The 18,297-nt window shown below is 34.9% G+C and overlaps 2 protein-coding genes across 2 annotated transcripts; one reads left to right on the top strand and one right to left on the bottom strand.

The window, feature by feature from the left end:
• Positions 1–276: 276 nt before the first annotated feature.
• LOC144451031 (uncharacterized) lies at positions 277–8,607 on the top strand. The gene is made up of 5 exons (XM_078141789.1): positions 277–320; positions 1,050–1,224; positions 1,688–2,438; positions 6,373–6,542; positions 7,457–8,607. The coding sequence occupies exons 2-5, from the start codon at positions 1,077–1,079 to the stop codon at positions 8,206–8,208; spliced, it is 1,821 nt and encodes a 606-aa protein (XP_077997915.1). The 5' UTR covers positions 277–320; positions 1,050–1,076; the 3' UTR covers positions 8,209–8,607.
• A 1,457-nt stretch (positions 8,608–10,064) lies between these two features.
• Positions 10,065–17,401, bottom strand: LOC144450655 (SOSS complex subunit B2-like). The gene is made up of 6 exons (XM_078141300.1): positions 16,998–17,401; positions 15,282–15,420; positions 14,589–14,660; positions 14,112–14,190; positions 13,368–13,479; positions 10,065–12,261 (listed from the first exon to the last, which is right to left on the bottom strand). Exons 1-6 carry the CDS (start codon positions 17,092–17,094, stop codon positions 12,116–12,118), a joined length of 645 nt encoding a protein of 214 aa, XP_077997426.1. The 5' UTR covers positions 17,095–17,401; the 3' UTR covers positions 10,065–12,115.
• Positions 17,402–18,297: the final 896 nt, after the last annotated feature.

Genomic DNA, 18,297 nt, shown 5'->3' with positions numbered 1-18,297 from the left:
GGGAAATTCCTGGGAAAACAGGATTTTATTGTAAAAATATCTGAAATCAGTTGTTGAGTTCTACTTTGTGACTATATATGGTTGTGATGGAATTCTTGTATTCCTTGGGTGGTATAATGAGAATCCACTACCAGTGTGTATAAATAAGACAGAGGTAATGCTGTGTAGCTTCAGATTGGACTGGACACTGGAGGCACTTAGCAGCTGTTATAGACTGGAGTCTACGAGCTGAGCTACATAGAAACTGTGCATCTAGCTGACGTTTGAGTTGTTCTACAAGTTCTCACATCTACTAGGATTCTTCTACAAGTTCTATACAGGTATAGTTACAGTACATATTCATTATATTTACTTCTCCTAATCCTTGAAGTTGTACCATGTGCTGTTTATGTACTTTTAAAATCTCAACACGAAGTTGCACTGAGAGGAAAACTGTAAAGGGACATATAAGCCTGACTATTGTAGGAATTTTGCCATTGCTGGCGGGTTTTCAGAGAAGTATAGTGAATGGTAGCAATTATGCGTATTTAAAACCCGCTTTCATTGGAAACAAAAATGATGAGTAATTCTCAGGAGTTGCGACCATGTCCCTTTTTAACACAAATGAACTGAGGTTCAGCATTCTATAGGCGTCAAGTTTTGTGTGTGTGTGTGTGTGTGTGTGTGTGTGTGTGTGGATGGATGGATGTGTGTGTGTGTGTATGTATGTATGTATGTATGTATGTATGTATGTATACTATGTATGTATGTATGTATGTTTATGTATCTGACATAATCACTTGGCTTAAGTCCATCAGATATTCCATTATCCTGTAGGGGTGTTTTCATGTTTTAGATGTGTTTCTCTGTGTATGTCAGACATTGGATTTCAATTGTGCACATTGTCATTGTCAGTATTTTTATTATTGATATTTAACACCAAAGTTGTTGTGTCCCTGATTTTGATATTTGAAATCATAATTAAATTTGTATTCCTTCTCATGTGTTTCACAATTAAATATCATAACTTGATCTTTAGATTTCAAGTTATTTTCTCTCTTTTTTTCCAGTAACCATTAAACAACATAGCATCAACAATGAAGGCATTTGCATTCAAGATGTTGGTACAATACTGTATTGTAGTCTATGTTGTGCAACTTTCACTGACTGTTGCCGAGCAACAAAATGAAGACACCCAGATTGATGGATCTCAACGCTATGGAAATGGAATCCCTGGTATCCCAGGTAATTAGACATTTATCAATAAATATACCAGTATCTAACACAAGCATTTCTAGCTAAAAGAATATTACAGTCAATACAACTTTCACTAAATGTTGCCCAGCAGCAAAATGAAGACACTGACAGACTGGCATCCCTCAGTGCTCTAGAAATGGAATCACTGATATCCTGATAATGTTGCTTATGAAATGTATTAGTACATAACCACACATACATGTATTATTTACAGGAAGCTATACTTCAAGATCACCCACTGCACAGAATTAAAACTCCTGAAGTTCAACATTGCTAATGTTTATGTATGTCAAACACTGACATTCAAAATTAACAGTTTCCATAAAATTCCTAGTGCATATGGCACAGCTGAAGTTTGGCAATATGTTTTTTTATTGGTGATCACATCAGTAAAGTTAATGAACATTTTATTTTAAACAACAGATGATCATTAAGTGTTTAATTCTTGTAGGTGTTCCAGGTACTAATGGATTGCAAGGACCCGTAGGTCCCAGAGGGGACAATGGAATACCAGGTACTGTAGGACCAAAGGGAAACAGTGGTTCACCAGGGCTGGATGGAACTCCTGGTGAGAAGGGTGACACTGGTGAACTTGGGTCAAGAGGTCAACCAGGTCAGAAAGGAACAACAGGTATACAAGGACCAAAGGGAACCAAGGGTGAAATTGGACAGAAAGGAATCGATGCAGTTGAGGGACAAAATGGTGCAAAAGGAGATAGAGGTATCAAGGGTAATAAAGGGTCAATGGGAGGTCAAGGTCTACAAGGACCTATAGGTCAGAAAGGAGAAGTAGGTCAGGTACAACAACAACCTAGAGTAGCATTCTCAGTTGCCAAGACAACATCCATGGAACCTGTGTCTAGTAACCAAGTGATTGTTTATGATAAAGTGTATTCTAATGATGGAAATGGTTATAACACATCTACTGGTAAATTTACATGCCCTGTCAGCGGTATGTATTACTTCATGTTTTCTGGAATGCGAGTACAAAACGCACATGAATTACTTGCATGTTTGATTAAGAACACTGAACAGTTACCCTGCATATGGGTAGACGATGAAGGTACAAGAGAACATGGCGCTGCATCTACAAGTGTGATCATAGATTTACAACAAGGAGATGAAATATGGGTTAGACTTGATAGTCATAATGCTTTGTACAGTGATGCCGAAGAATACAATACCTTTACTGGTTACCTGTTGTATTCAAAAACACAATAAACAAAGACAGTCTGAAACACTAAATAAATAAACATTTCAACTCTTTCTTCACAGTAACTCTTTTCAGTAATTATTTTCAGATCTAAATAATTTTGTATTTGTAGTTTGTTTGAAAAAAACTTAACTTGTTTTATATAGCGATAAATGAATTACAAAATTACAACTAATAATAATATGAATTATGTATCATATCTATAAAAGAATACAGCAAGGATACTATATTTATTACATTCATCAAAATATCAATCTGGTTGTCATGGCAGCAACTGTCGTTAATAATAAAATCATTTTGTGTTATTTGGCATATTTTATTTTGCTTCTTTACTGTAGAAGTAAGAAACAAATCAACACTTTTAAGATAAGCTGACACAATTCATAAAAAACTGACATAGCTGGTACATTTGTAAGACAATTATATAAGCTTCCTCTCAGTTAGTTTTATAATAAACACTGACATTTCTTGTTAAGATTTGGTTTCTGTTTTATGTCATCATTTACTGTTAAAGTGCCACCATGTGGATGAGAATTTAGTTTGAGAATTTATTTTGGATTTTGGATTAAAAAACAACTTTTAATTATATTTACTACTTGATAAAAGTATGTGAAACCAAGATATACTCTTGTTTGTAACACAACAAAATAGCAAAAAATTAAAAACTGCAAAATGATTGTTACTGTAATTGTACGTACAATGACAAAGTTTTTACACATTTTTTTTTTTTAAAATAGCTTTTTGTAACTTATTGAGTTACAAACATAAATTTGGTTGATGCTGTTTCAGTGTTTTTTAAAGTAGGAAACATGGTAAAGTTGTTTTAAAATCCAAAATATATACTAAGTTCTCATCCATATGGCCACTTTAACAGAGTTCATCTAAGGTACACTTATCAAATTTTGATAGAGTTGTGTGCATCTCAGTTTTAGGATGTCTGATTGATATGTATGTATGTATGTATGTATGTATGTATGTATGTATGTATGTATGTATGTGTGTATGTATGTGTGTGTGTGTGTATGTCTGTCTGTCTGTCTGTGTCTGTTCATCTTAGTTTTAGGATGTCTGATTGATGTGTGTGTGTGTGTGTATGTGTGTGTGTGTTTCAAAGTTATGACTCTTTGGAACACAATAAATGATTGGCATGCGAATGTCATGCAGATGAGAATATGAGGGCGCACTTCACTTTCATTCCCTCCAATCTTGATTGGCTACCCGACAAACCGGTATTAAAATTGTACTCACATTCTTTTATTTGTTGGATGGTTGTAAAAGTAAAATCACTAAACTGTTCCATATAGAGTGAAATGAACCAATGACAAAGCAGCTAGCATAAATGAGTATACGTTGTCTATGGAAAGGTTCTAGCTGCATTTGACTGATGTGTGAGGGCGCCCTCTCATGACATACCTTCCAGACTACATAAATACTGTAAATATTTGTGAATATAGCAAATGGTTCAAAAGTCATGTCATGATCTCACAAAGTGCAAATAACATATGTTGTCAATTTATTCTACTGGGTATTATTTTAGTTTGCAATTTTTGCATGAAAATAAATACTGTCAGTACATGGGAGAACACAGTTGGTCCACAGACTTTTGAATATCAAAGAAAATGTAACTGATACAGCTCATTTCAAGTTACTGTGTCAACTTTCTCTTCATTTATGTTACTTTATGTACTATATTACAATAATTGAAAACATCGGTTAATTTGCAATTGTTATAGATTACTTTTTTGTAAAACAATTAACATACTCTTTGACAGAAATACCAATGAAGATTAAACCCAGAATCTTCATAGTTTGAATTCAGACTACACCGACACTTCGATTTACCTCCAGTCAGACAAAAAACAAATACTATTAAATATATAGGCACTTCAACTGATGTGTAGCCCCCTCATGCTTTGTTGCAATACTGTGATACATTTTATTTTGTGCCAAAAATTTAATTTTGATTTTTACACTATAGGTGTATTTTGCTACTGAAATAAAGTGTCTTTTGAAGTACAGTCTGTGTTGGCATAGATTAGCTACTAGTAGTTATAACAGAAACCTATGCTGACTATGAGTGCAGGCCATGGATGCAAATTTTACATCTAATATATATTGTGTTCTCTGCAGCTGTGTCACAAGTGCAGCAAAAACCTGTCAAGTGTAGTCTAGATAGTCATCAAGTGCCTTACTAGCACACATGTGAGTCATTAAGGGTTTCTTATTACTCGTTTACTGAAACAGCAATTTTTTTAAAGTCTGCAACTCCACAAGTGTATGATATTGTATACACACAATGCTTGCACTCTCACTTGCATATATGTGTAATAGTGTTTGGGCCGAATTTTGCATACATTTGATCATGTCTCTAGCAAATTTGATCTTGAAGTTCAATAGTGGAAAAAATAACTCTTCAATGTCTGACCTGTAGAATGAACACAAAGTAATTATTGAACTGGATTCAGACTGTTGAACCTTCATTTTATGTCCTGTGAAAATGGAGATGACAGGAAATGGTGTACTCACAGCCAATCTGAATAAATTTGAGACCAGTCATATGTAAATAATGTTGATATGCTGACAGCCAATCACAAGGATGTATTTTAAAATGCTGCCGTATCAACCAATGATATCAATGTTCCTCTGCATGTACTTCTCTAGCAATTTGCATATATGACATTGAACAGAGCACACAACTCTGATGTAACCTATTCACAAGAATGTATCTCAAATTTTTCTTACAATTTTCCCATGACATCCAAGACCTTTGAACAATTAACTTACTTAAAAACAATTCCTGGAAAAACGGGACTTTATTCTAAAATATCTGAAATCAGTTGTTGAGTTCTACTTTGTGACTATATATGGTTGTGATGGAATTCTTGTATTCCTTGGGTGGTATAATGAGAATCCACTACCAGAATGTATAAATAAGACAGAGGTAATGCTGTGTAGCTTCAGATTGGACTGGACACTGGAGTAGATCTCGAAGCACTGTTATAGACTGGAGTCTACTACTAAGCTGAGCTACATAGAAACTGTGCATCTAGCTGACGTTTGAGTTGTTCTACAAGTTCTCACATCTACTAAGATTCTTCTACAAGTTCTATACAGGTATAGTTACAGTACATATTCATATATTTACTTCTTCTTCTTCTTCTTTAGAATACTACTCAACGTCCCTAGTGGAACAAAACGAGTAGGAAGTGATGTGCGCAATGATTGTTATTAGTCCTTGATGTTGTTGTCCTGTGTTTTGTTGATGTTGATAATGCTTGTTTGAATTGTTCTGAATCTGTTATGTTGATTATATCCTGTGGTAACTGTTCCAGTCTATGACGGTCCGTGGAAAAAAATGAATATTTGTGACAGTCTATGCGTGCCTGGTGTTGTATGAATCTTTTAGAGTGTGTATGCCGAGTACTTGTACTTCTCCTAATCTTTGACGTTGTACCATGTACTGTTTATATACTTTTAAAATCTCAACACAAAGTTGCACTGAGAGGAAAATTGTAAAGGGTGACATATAAGTCTGAAAAAGTTTTTTGTCATTTTTGTTTCCCAATAAAATGTTACTTATACTTTACCCTTTACTGTCACTTGTTGAATGACTTGTAGTCACTGTCAAAACTCTCATTGTACTAACTGCTGTGGTACTGTATTTTATACTATATGAAAGAAATGACGTCATTTTTCAATATTCTTGAATGTTTTTTAGAGTAAGACTACAGTATCACAGCAGTTAATATACATTTTGTAGTAGGAATTTTGCCATTGGTGGCTGGTTTTCAGATAAGTATAGTGAATGGTAGTAAATGAGAATTAAACCCTTGGAGACAAAAATGATGAGAAATATCATATTCACAAATATCATAATGCTTTTGATTTCAAGTTATTAATATTTTTACTTCTTTTTTTTTCAGTAACCATACCAACACAGCATCAACAATGAAGGCATTTGCATTCAAGTTTGTGCAGTACTGTATTGTAGTCTGTGTTGTACAACTTTCACTGACTGTTGCCCAGCAACGAGATGAAGACGCCCAGACTGATGTATCTCAACGCTGTGGAAATGGAATCCCTGGTATCCCAGGTAATTACACTTTTATCAATAAATGTATCTAACACATAACCATCCCTAGTTGAAAGCGTATTACAGTCAGTCAAACTTTCACCGAATGTTCACCCAGACTGACGCATCTTACTTGGTGTGATACTTGCAGGTAAAACAGCGAGGGATAGCTGAATGACTGTGCATATCATACACATTTTAGATAGATAAAGACACAGGCTTCCCACAGACAATTCAATACAAATATAAACATCATCATCTGACCCCTACTCAGATAAACACACACACACACACACACACACACACACACACACATCGTCCTTGGAACAAACGAGCTATTGAAAGTTATTGCATTGCAGGCTTAGATTTTGACACATACATGTGTATTGATTCAAAGTTACAATTGTGTTTACACATACAGTGCCTGCTTGTCGGCAGGAGTGTGTTGTTGTTTATATTTGTATTGAGTGGTCTGTGGGAAGCCTGTTTTTTTTTGTATATATATATATTTAAACTGTTCTTGGGGAACATAAAATGTGTATGATATGCAGAGTCATTTGGCCATCCCTCAATATTTTACCTGTATTTATTACTAAGTTAACAGAAACAGAATGCTGTGGAAATGGAGTACTAATTGGTATCCCAGGTAACTGCTATGAAATGTATTATTGGTACATACCGAACATACATGTATTACATGATGCTATCTCTCAAGTTCACCCACTGCAAAGGATTAAAACTCCTGAAGTTCAACATTGCTAATTTTATGTATGTCAAACACTGACATTCAAAATTAACAGTTTCCATAAAATTCCTAGTGCATATGGCACAGCTGAAATGTGGCAATATGTTTTTTTATTGGTGATCACATCAGTAAAGTTAATGAACATTTTATTTTAAACAACAGATGATCATTAAGTGTTTAATTCTTCTAGGTGTTCCAGGTACTAATGGATTGCAAGGTCCTGTAGGTATTAGAGGAGAAAATGGAATACCAGGTCCCGTAGGTCCAAAGGGAGCCATTGGTTCACCAGGGCTGGATGGAACTCCTGGTGAGAAGGGTGACACTGGTGAACTTGGGTCAAGAGGTCAACCTGGTCAGAAAGGAACAACAGGTAAACCAGGACCAAAAGGAGCCAAGGGGGAAATTGGACAGAAAGGAATTGATGGAGTCGAGGGACAAAATGGTACAAAAGGTGATACAGGCATCAAGGGTAATAAAGGGTCAATGGGAGGTCAAGGTGTACCAGGACCTATAGGTCAGGTACAACAACAACCTAGAGTAGCATTCTCAGTTGTCAAGACATCATCCATGGGACCTGTGTCTAGTTCCACAGTGATTGTTTATGAAAAAGTGTATTCTAATGATGGAAATGGTTATAGTACATCTACTGGTAAATTTACATGCCCTGTCAGTGGTATGTATTACTTCAGCATTTCTGGAATGCAACAGTCTAACAGCTATATCTTTTATGCATGTTTGATAAAGAACGCTACCCGGTTACCCTGTATATATGCACACAATTCAGGTGATAGGCTCTATGGTGCTGCATCTAACAGTGTAATCATAGATGTAGATCAAGGAGATGAAATCTGGGTTAGACTTCACAGTGGTACTGCTGTGTACGGTGGTGGCAATGAAGAAACAACCTTTAGTGGTTACTTGTTGTATTCCAATACACAATAAGTGAATAAAGTAAACACTAAATTAGATTTCAACTCTTTCTTCACAGTAACTCTTTTCAGTAATTCCTTTCAGATCTAAATAATCTTGTATTTGTAGTTTGTTTAAAAGAACTGAACTTATTTTATAGAGTGATAAATGAATTAAAAATTACAACTACTAACAATATTATGAATTATATACATCATATATGAAAAAGAATATTTTTAACAGCAACGATACTATACTATATTCAAAATATCAATCTGGTTGTCATGGCAGCAACTGTCGTTAATAATAAAATCATTTTGTGATATTTGGCATATTTTATCTTGCTTCTTTACTGTAGAAGTAAGAAACAATCAACACTTTTAAGATAAGCTGACACTATTCATAAAAGACTGACATAGCTTTTACATTTGTAAGACAATTATATAAGCTTCCTCTCAGTTAGTTTTATAATAAACACTGATATTTCTTGTCAAGATTTGGTTTCTGTTTTATGTCATCATTTAATGTTAAAGTGCCACCATGTGGATGAGAATTTAGTTTGAGAATTTATTTTGGATTTTGGATTAAAAAACAACTTTTAATTATATTTACTACTTGAAAAAAGTGTGTGAAACCAAGATATACTCTTGTTTGTAACACAACAAAATAGCAAAAAATAAAAAACTGCAAAATGATTGTTACTGTAATTGTATGTACAATGTCAAACTTTTTACACGTTTTTTTTTTTTAAATAGTTTTTTGTAACTTATTGAGTTACAAACATAAATGATGCTGTTTCAGTGATTTTTAAAGTAGGAAAACATGGTAAAGTTGTTTTAAAAATCCAAAGTATATACTAAGTTCTCATCCATATGGCCACTTTAACAGAGTTCATCTAAGGTACACTTATCAACTTTTGATAGAGTTGTGTTCAACTCAGTTTTAGGATGTTTTATTGATGTGTGTGTGTGTGTGTGTGTGTGTGTGTGTGTGTGTGTGTGTGTGTCTGTCTGTCTGCAGTGTGTATGTGTGTGTACGTGTGTGTGTGTGTGTGTGTGTGTGTGTTTCAAAGTTATGGCTCTTTGGAACACAATAAATGATTGGCATGTGAATGTCATGCAGATGAGAATATGAGGGCGCACTTCACTTTCATTCCCTCCAATCTTGATTTGCTACAGCAGACAAACCAATATTAAAATTATTAGAATTGTACTCACATTCTTTTATTTGTTGCATGATTGTAAAAGTAAAATCACTAAACTGTTCCATATAGACTGAAATGAACCAATGACAAAGCAGCTAGCATAAATGAGTATACGTTGTCTATGGAAAGGTTCTAGCTGCATTTGACTGATGTGTGAGGGCGCCCTCTCATGACATACCTCCAAGACTACATAAATACTGTAAATATTTGTGAATATAGCAAATGGTTCAAAAGTCATGTCATGATCTCACAAAGTGCAAATAACATATGTTGTCAGTTTATTCTACTGGGTATTATTTTAGTTCGCAATTTTTGCATGAAAATAAATACTGTCAGTGCATGGGAGAACATAGTTGGTCCACAGACTTTTGAATATCAAAGAAAATGTAACAAGTCAAATCGGTATAATTGTACTCGCATTCTTTTAGTTGTTGCATGGTAGTAAAAGTAAAATCACTAAACTGTTTCATAAAGTGCAAAATGAACCATTGTGACAATGTTGTAAAGCACCACAAATGAGTATACCTTGTCTATGTATAGGTTCTAGCTGCAGTTGACTGATGTGTGAGGGCGCCCTGTCACAGCATACCTCACAGACTACATCATTCAAGTGGCAATATGGATGAGGATTGGGTATTTATTTTGGATTTTTAATTTATAAAACAATTTTTTCATGGCGTCCTACAAGATGTGAAACAACATTGACAGAGTCCATATAGGTATTGTGTATATGGAAAATTGTTCAAAAGTCATGACAGGATCTCAAAAAGTGCAAGTAAAATATGTTTCCCATTTATTCTACTGTTTATTATTTTAGTTTCAATTTTTGTATGAAAGTAAAGGTTGGCAGTAGTACATTGTACATGCAAATGAACGTAGTCCACAAACTTCTAATATTGAAGAAAATGTAACTAATACAGCCCATTTCAAGTTACTGTTCACTGGCTGTTTGATACAACCACACAGAAACCAATCTAATAATCTGTAAGTATACACATGATTACATACAAAAATTACAGCACAAATCTGTCGCTCATTATTCAATATTAGTACACCTGTGATGACGTCAGCGGAAATTTGGAATTCATTTCCAAGAAATGTTTCGATTCTGTGAGTAGAAATTTTCATCAGTAAGAATGAACTCAGAGTCCATGGACATTCATTCTTGTGTATGATAACAGTTGTACAAAATAGTGTTACTGAAAACCTCATTCATTGGTTTTCAAATTTTTCTAAATTCTGTAGACATTACTTGTACTGATAATAATGTACATATTTTCAATATGTTGATGTTTGCAAGGTTCATCTACTGGTACATGCTTTCAGTCAAATTAAAGTGTTTTTAAAAGTCTTTTTTCGCAACATCGTGATAAATCTCATATGTTGTATGATGATGAATGGTCTGAAGAAAATTGGATGTAACCAATGCACAGTCAAGATTTATAGAAATGTGTCTTGGTAGTCAATTTGTCTGAAAATCAAAACAATCTACATATCTGAAAACTTAACCAATGAAAAACTGTCATGGTCCTTTTGAAATAATAAAAACAATTTTGGGTACATTGTCTTGTTTTCAAGGAATTGACAGACTAGAATCTCATATAGAGTTATTTGATGTGCTCTTCAGCACCAATCTCAGATTCAAAATGGGTTAACTTTAAGTTTGTTTTTACTCTTTCTTCAAACTTTGCATGGTAACCCTTGTTATTTTGTCTTGATTTTAATTTAATGGGTTGGAGTTTACTTGAACAAAGTAGCAGTACAAGTTTCAACTTGTAGTATAATAGTACAGGGGTACAAACTACAAAGTTATTTCAATTGTGATGTTTTCAGGAGTCAAGTCAGTTTCCCTTGGGTATTCATGATTTACAGTAGACTGTAAGATACGTCATGAGGGGTTGGCCAATGTGTGAGGGCTCCCCGTCACGGCATACCTTACAGACCAGGGGTTGGCCAATGTGTGAGGGTGCCCCGTCACGACGTACCTTACAGACTAGGGGTTGGCCAATGTGTAAGGGCGCCCCGTCACGGCGTACCTTACAGACTAGGGGTTGGCCAATGTGTGAGGGCGCCCCGTCATGGCGTACCTTACAGACTAGGGGTTGGCCAATGTGTGAGGGCGCCCTGTCACGGCGTACCTTACAGACTAGGGGTTGGCCAATGTGTGAGGGCGCCCTGTCACGGCGTACCTTACAGACTAGTTTTACAGTAAACATCTTATTTTCCCCTTAGAGCATTTCATACTTCATCTTACCAATAAACAAGTCAATATAAAAAAGTAAATTTGAAACAATTTCCAACATTCTATGCTTTATCATGTGAATACAAAAAGTTCATATGTCATGTAGTGAGCATTTCCAACATTCGACAGTTTATCATGTCATGAATTTTATGTCCAGAAGTGATTTCCATTTAAGTTTTCCAAACTTTTCCAAGACTGGTTTAGCACTCCAGGACTTTTACACACTTTCAAGAAGTCGGACATTTAAAGGACTTCATAGGAGTGGTAAGAAATTCCTGGACTTCCACACATGGCTTGAAATTCCTGCATATTCTAGGATTTTCTGCATACTTTGAAATTACAGATGTTTCCAGGAGAGTATAATGTCTACATCTACATCAAACTGTACTAAAACTTGCAAGTTTGATGACAATTCTATTATTTCAGTCAACTGTTACTTGTCTAATTTGGTTCTATCTAATATCTAATCTTTGTGACAAGTTTATTCCATCTAGCTATCTTCCCCTTCTACCACGATGTGAGTCCATACTATTCCCACCTCTACTACCCCGTCCTCTGTGACTTGGTGGCTGTGAATGTGAGTCCATTCCTGTACCATTCCCAGGTTTGAATTGTTGTGATGGTGGACCACTGTTATTTCCTGAAAAAGCACAAGATGACAAAAATTACATCACAGACATCAGTCAGACTGTAAGATACATCATGACGTTTCACCCTCACCGGCCTCCTCTCAATGGTGTTAGGGGTTGCCTGATGTTTGAGGGCGCCCCATCACAGTGTACCTTACAGACTAAGACATCAGTATGAGATGAAGTTTTTTGTGAGGTTTAATTTTACTTAGGTAGGCAAAATAGAAAATGTCACCTGTTGCCTGTATTGCTTATATACTGACTGATTCATCATTTTGGGTGCTTCACACTTCTGTTGTTTACACTCATACTTTTTTCCCTGTGACGCTAAAGTGCCTGACTACAGATTTTTTCATTCGGTATAGGAATATAGATATTTTCACCACTATTTATTATGTAAGTGATAACAATGCATAGAGCGTAAACAAGAACAAACCTTTCATTCTAGTATTCAACACAACTCCAGGAAATAGACATTTTCATAAACTTTGCATTCCGGAGAGTCATTACGTGATCACCTACAATTATTTGCAATTTCACAGAAATATCAAGCCAATCTTGTACCTTTATAGGATATCTTTGCTGTGGGCCACATTTATGGGGGGGGGGGGGGGTGTCAGTAGAAACAATTATTCATGGTTGAACAATGAATATTCATGACTCCTAAGTGCTTATTCCCTTCTATAAAACATCTCTCATGAATATTTATTGTGCAACCATGAATACATTTTTTCTGTTGACTCCCATGATGCAATGGCCCATAGCAAAGATACCATATAAAGTCACAAGATCAACTTGATGCTTCTCTGAAATTACAAATAATTGTAGGTGATGTAAAATCATGAAATGATTCTCTAGAACTCTTATGAAAATGCCTTTATTTCCTAGATTGGTGTTCCCCTTTAATTACTACATACACGAAGGTATAGTCGTTTACATGTATGCTGTTAATCACTTGCACCCTTCGGAGGGCTTTGTGTAAATCCCAGGAAGAATTATTTAGACACAAGTTTATATGTAACAATAAAATTAATGTTTTTATTATCTACATGATTGAAATTACTAATTGAATAGGAATTTCCCATGCAACTGTAAATATATCAGTATGGTTACATACCACCTCCTAGAAAGCCACCTCTGCCTGGTGCCATTGTACCAGCTGCTGTTGTGGACATGTTGTCATCCATGGGTAACTGTGTTGGGGAGTTGCTTCGTTGATCTGCCTTCATCTGTGAACATAAATTGAACACAATTACAGACACATCATCAAGCATACACTATATAGTCAGTATCAGTCACAGTTATCTGTAGCCAAGTGACCATTTGCCTCTTATAACTGCAGTTGGGGGTTTGAGCCCAGCCGCAGTTTGATTAACTTTGTTAGAGTGTTGTTCTGTTATGACATGGTCAGGAGAAGTCAACATTGTCAGTGAAAAAGACGAATTCTTCAGTGTTCAATAATTTGCATATTATGCAAATTATCAGCTTTGTTTCCTTCTCGAATGACATGTATATTAAACACTATTTTTATCCAATGGTTGTACAAGCGTTATTGACATGTAGTTACTTGGTCCTGTACAGGTTGGGATATAACTACAGTCAATATGATAAACTTACTCCTTTGCCTGAGATAAGTGTAGACTGTAAGATATGTTGTGTCATACTGCCCTCGCTGGTCTCCTCTCTGAGAGGGGTTGACCGATGTGTGAGGGCGCCATATCATGGCGCACCTTACAAACTAAGATAAATGATATCCGTGCTTTAATATGACTTTGTAAGCTGAGGTCCTGAAAAACTGTACAAACTGACTCAGAAATACAACTACAACCACTGTGATAAAGTCGGAAATAATTTCACTTACTACTTTGGCTTGATTCTGTGCTACTAATTCTGGATTAGGATCACTCATATTAGGTACTTCAGAGAACACCATACAAAAGCTATAAAAATAAAATATATTTAGAAGTAAGTTGTCGTGATGGGCCATACATATTTTTGGGTCAAATGTACAAAATATAACCCAGAAAACAGTGAACTTCTTACGTATGACCCTCTTTGTATCATAAGTAAGATTATACTCTATGGATGAGGATTGGGTATTTAGTTCGGATAGTGATAGCCAAATTTTGTTGTTGTGAGTCAAAATGAGAAAAACTGGCATTTCGTGCGAGTCACCACATAGTAAGAGATAGGGGAGAACACCAAATAAATTTTGGTGCATCACTAGAAATTGTGTGCATCAGTGGCACATCAAAGTGGTTTAGAGGGCACACTGACTACATGTAATAAATGATTAAATTCAAAAAGATAAAACTTTCACAATAAAAGGAATACATACTCTCCAATTCTATGAAGTTCACCACCTCTTCCAGTGTAGAGTGTAAGACATCCCTTCCACATAGAGGCATACCTATAAATACAAACATACATAGTGTACAGTTTAAGACATTCTTTCCACATACAAACATATATGGCATTTATTCCACTTTGCATATAGATATGTAGATTAGCATATGAAGAATTCTTATTTTCTTTTGGGAACTGAATATTTTGACTATCTTCTACATGTACACAGTGTTTTTGTTAAGAATAAGGTGGAAATCTACTTGAGTTCCCATGTCATTTTATCTGGGTTTTTCTAAAGGGTGTCAAGAAGGTACAATCTACACGAGTTTTATCCCAAGGTGCAAACTTAGATACCCAACCAGTGTTTAATAAGGTATCTCTACCAGTGTATATATTGAAGATGTTAAGGAGGTAAAGATCTCTTGTCATTTTTACCTTGGTTATCCTGACCAGTTTTTTGTTACGGTACATAAATATTTTGAATTAATGCCTTATTGGTTATATATACCTAAACTCACTTTTTGAAGGGGCTCTCTCTTTCCCCCGCTTACCTCTTCAGGTGAAGACATAGTTTCAAATTGTGAGTCTGTGCAATCATGGAGGTATAAGGGGGAGAACTTTATACATCCATGGTGCAATTGAGACTAGTTTTTTTACATGATATTGAAAACAATACATTTCTTACCCTCTTGTTAGACGTATGATATCACCAGGTTGTATCAAGTCTCCAACTGAATCCCATATTGAGATATTGATAGAACCAGTTTTATCAGCCACTTTACAGGAACGGACCTCATGGCCATCTTTAGTTGTGGTTGGACGACCTGACAAGTATAAAGCAACAATATTATTATAACCACAGGAACCAGGATGAATAAATAATTTTGTTCTCACGATTTTCCAGGTTTCTAATATTATTTTTTCTTATTTTTTCTGAGCTTTTATTGTCAAATAAAGTTTTCAAAATATTACCACATAACTATCGTTTCCTCTGTTTTTTTTCCTATTTCCAATCATTACCACTAGAAATCTGGAAAATCGTGAGAACAAATTTATATTTTCATCCTGGTCCCTTATGTTGTAACCAGTAATCATGGGTTGCTATCATTTATTGTCATTGGACAACAGGACAAAAATAAACAGCAATTATAATGACAGGTTTATCTTTTGTAGTGGTTAGATGACTTAAACAAAATACTGCAAAAATATAAATTATAATCAGAAATTACAGGATTTTTGTTGTTTATTCACAGACTTTTTTTCCTTCCTTGCTGATGATGGACGGACTCCATCTCACATATCCTATGTACACCATTGAAGTTAGTATAACCAATGTTATACTTCCATGTAGATGCAGTACTGTAGTGGTATTGCCATTTTGAACAGAAAATGAACAGATTGGAGTACTTACATAGTGAATTTTGCTATTGAAGCTTGGAAATTGACTATTTTTAATGAGAAAACCATGGAAATAATTGCCAAGAGATTTTAGATAGCCTTGTTCGATAGTAAAAATTGTAGCTTTGTTTTTATTTGCCAACCCCTTAAGAAAATAAACAGCAAAACGAACAATGTTGAGACACACAAAGTAAACTACATGTATATAAAAAAAAATATTGCAAATAAAAACAGAGATAGAATTATTGCAGCTAACTTCCATGAGTACATACATAGCAAATTCTGTTCCATTAACACAAAGCATTATAATCTCACAGTTCCAAAATACAACAAATTCACATGATTAATTTTTTTTTAGAGTTAAGAATTTTTTGAATGATATCAATTCATGTATGAAATGACACCCTATGAACATGCAGGTTTTTTCCTTTCTTTTTTAAAGTGGCCATATGGATGAGAATTTGGTATTTATTTTGGATTTTTATTTGATAAAACAGTTTCACTATGTTTTTTTACTTGAAAAAATAATGCGAAAGAACATATACCAAGTCCATGTTCATAACTCAATACATTGCAAAAAGATGCAAAAATTGTAAAAAGTTTGTTATTGTACGTACAATAACAAACATTTTACACATTGTTTAATGTTTTGCTGTTTATTGAGTTGTGAACATGGACTTGGTATATGTTATTTCACATTATTTTTTCAAGGAAAAAAACATAGTGAATTTGTTTTATCAAATAAAAATCCAAACTAGATACCAAATTCTCATCCATATGACCACTTTAAGAGTTACTAGCAATACAAATTCAAAAACAATAACAGCTATACTAAAAAATAAAAGTAAATACATAATGATTAATGATATCATGGTTTGCTCATCCCTGAGAACTAATTAACTACACTGAGTATCCCTAAGTTTTTCTAAACTTACAAGTTACACGATTGTGACGTCATTAACAAAGTTCATTGACTTCTCATTAATATGCGGAAGTTACCTACCTATGTCGAGCATAATGAAAATAACGTTGAGGTTCTTTTGACTTGGTCTTATGTCTTTGATAAAAGTGTATGGTATATCCGGACCTTGTGACATCATTGTTGAGTGTAAATCGTGACTCTGTAATCAGACGGCTGTGTTATGTTAAAAACGAGGGTCGTTTTGGCCCTCACGTTTGACGAGTCCTTTCAGTGTTCACAAGTCTCACCCTGACAGCTTACGAACAATGCAGCCTTACGTTTCAGGCATATTTTTACCAAGTATCTTTCCCTTAGACAAAAAGTGAGAGGTTTCACTTATTGTAGAGAATGTATTAGGGATATACTCGATATAAGGGCTCTGTTCGGCAATAATGAACGCTATTAAAGGATTCCGACTACAGTTTGCCACAAACCCTCGATTTCAGATGACCGTGATTCTCTCTAAACATATCGTAGAGGGCTCACTTCTGTTGACAGCATTCTTCATCATGGGGGGGGGGGGGCACAATAATTTAGTTTATCGCCAAATTAAACCCCAACCACTGTAAACAGTTTGTAAACGACATGACTCCTCGCGCCCAACTCCCCATATTACAACCACTATGTAATATATCCCCATGTTAATACCCTTATGCAGTTTATGATAAAAAGAGACCCCTGTGATGGTTTTCTATCGCAAATAATACAAACACAATATATTTGTCCTTTTTCTGACAAGATTTTTAATATTCTCCCATACAGAATGTTTTTTAGTTAAATTACACTTGTTTTATCTCTTGATACACTATATTTTCAGTTCACAACAAAATGTAAAATGACGACTTATGATTCCAACAAGCGAACAAGATTTTTTTCTCTGTTTACTAAATGGGTGGGGGAAAAAGTGAAACCTCTCAATTTTCCTAGCTGCAATAATTGTAGCTTAGTTTTTGGTTGCAATACTTTCTTTAAATTCTTTTTTATATTTTATCTATTGTGACTCAGCATTTTTCGTTTTCCTTTTTTTCTGTCGGGGTTTGCAAAGCCGGGTTCTAGCGGAGGACTGGGATCGGGAGCGACGTACCGAAACCCACTGCAGTTACAATTTTCCGAGTTTCTTGTGTCATGCTAGAATGTTTTCCCGAGGAAAAAAAGGAAATAACCGTTATCACAATTTTTTTCTCTCGGATGTCCTCCACCCCCATCATTAAGCTTACTTATGGCAGGTTTTCCTTTTTCTTCAAAGTTTCTAAACATTAAAATCAGTCTTGCAAAGGAAAAACCTCAGTCAACTTTATAATTTTTCATAAGTTCGATGTCTTATTAAACCAAAGAATGTTTT

This window comes from Glandiceps talaboti, chromosome 20 (genome assembly GCF_964340395.1).
Source record: "Glandiceps talaboti chromosome 20, keGlaTala1.1, whole genome shotgun sequence".
Classification (NCBI taxonomy): domain Eukaryota; kingdom Metazoa; phylum Hemichordata; class Enteropneusta; family Spengelidae; genus Glandiceps; species Glandiceps talaboti.
The sequence above is the reverse complement of the archived record's forward strand: the minus strand, read 5'-3'. Positions and strand labels throughout refer to the sequence as shown.

Coding starts and splice junctions, on each gene's coding strand:
- LOC144450655 (XM_078141300.1), bottom strand. CDS start 17,094: ATGATGTCACAAGGTCCGGATATACCATACACTTTTATCAAAGACATA. Junction 14,661..15,281: donor ATCATACGTCTAACAAGAGG/GTAAGAAATGTA, acceptor TTGTATTTATAG/GTATGCCTCTATGTGGAAGG. Junction 14,191..14,588: donor GAACTTCATAGAATTGGAGA/GTATGTATTCCT, acceptor TTATTTTTATAG/CTTTTGTATGGTGTTCTCTG.
- LOC144451031 (XM_078141789.1), top strand. CDS start 1,077: ATGAAGGCATTTGCATTCAAGATGTTGGTACAATACTGTATTGTAGTC. Junction 1,225..1,687: donor TGGAATCCCTGGTATCCCAG/GTAATTAGACAT, acceptor TAATTCTTGTAG/GTGTTCCAGGTACTAATGGA. Junction 6,543..7,456: donor TGGAATCCCTGGTATCCCAG/GTAATTACACTT, acceptor TAATTCTTCTAG/GTGTTCCAGGTACTAATGGA.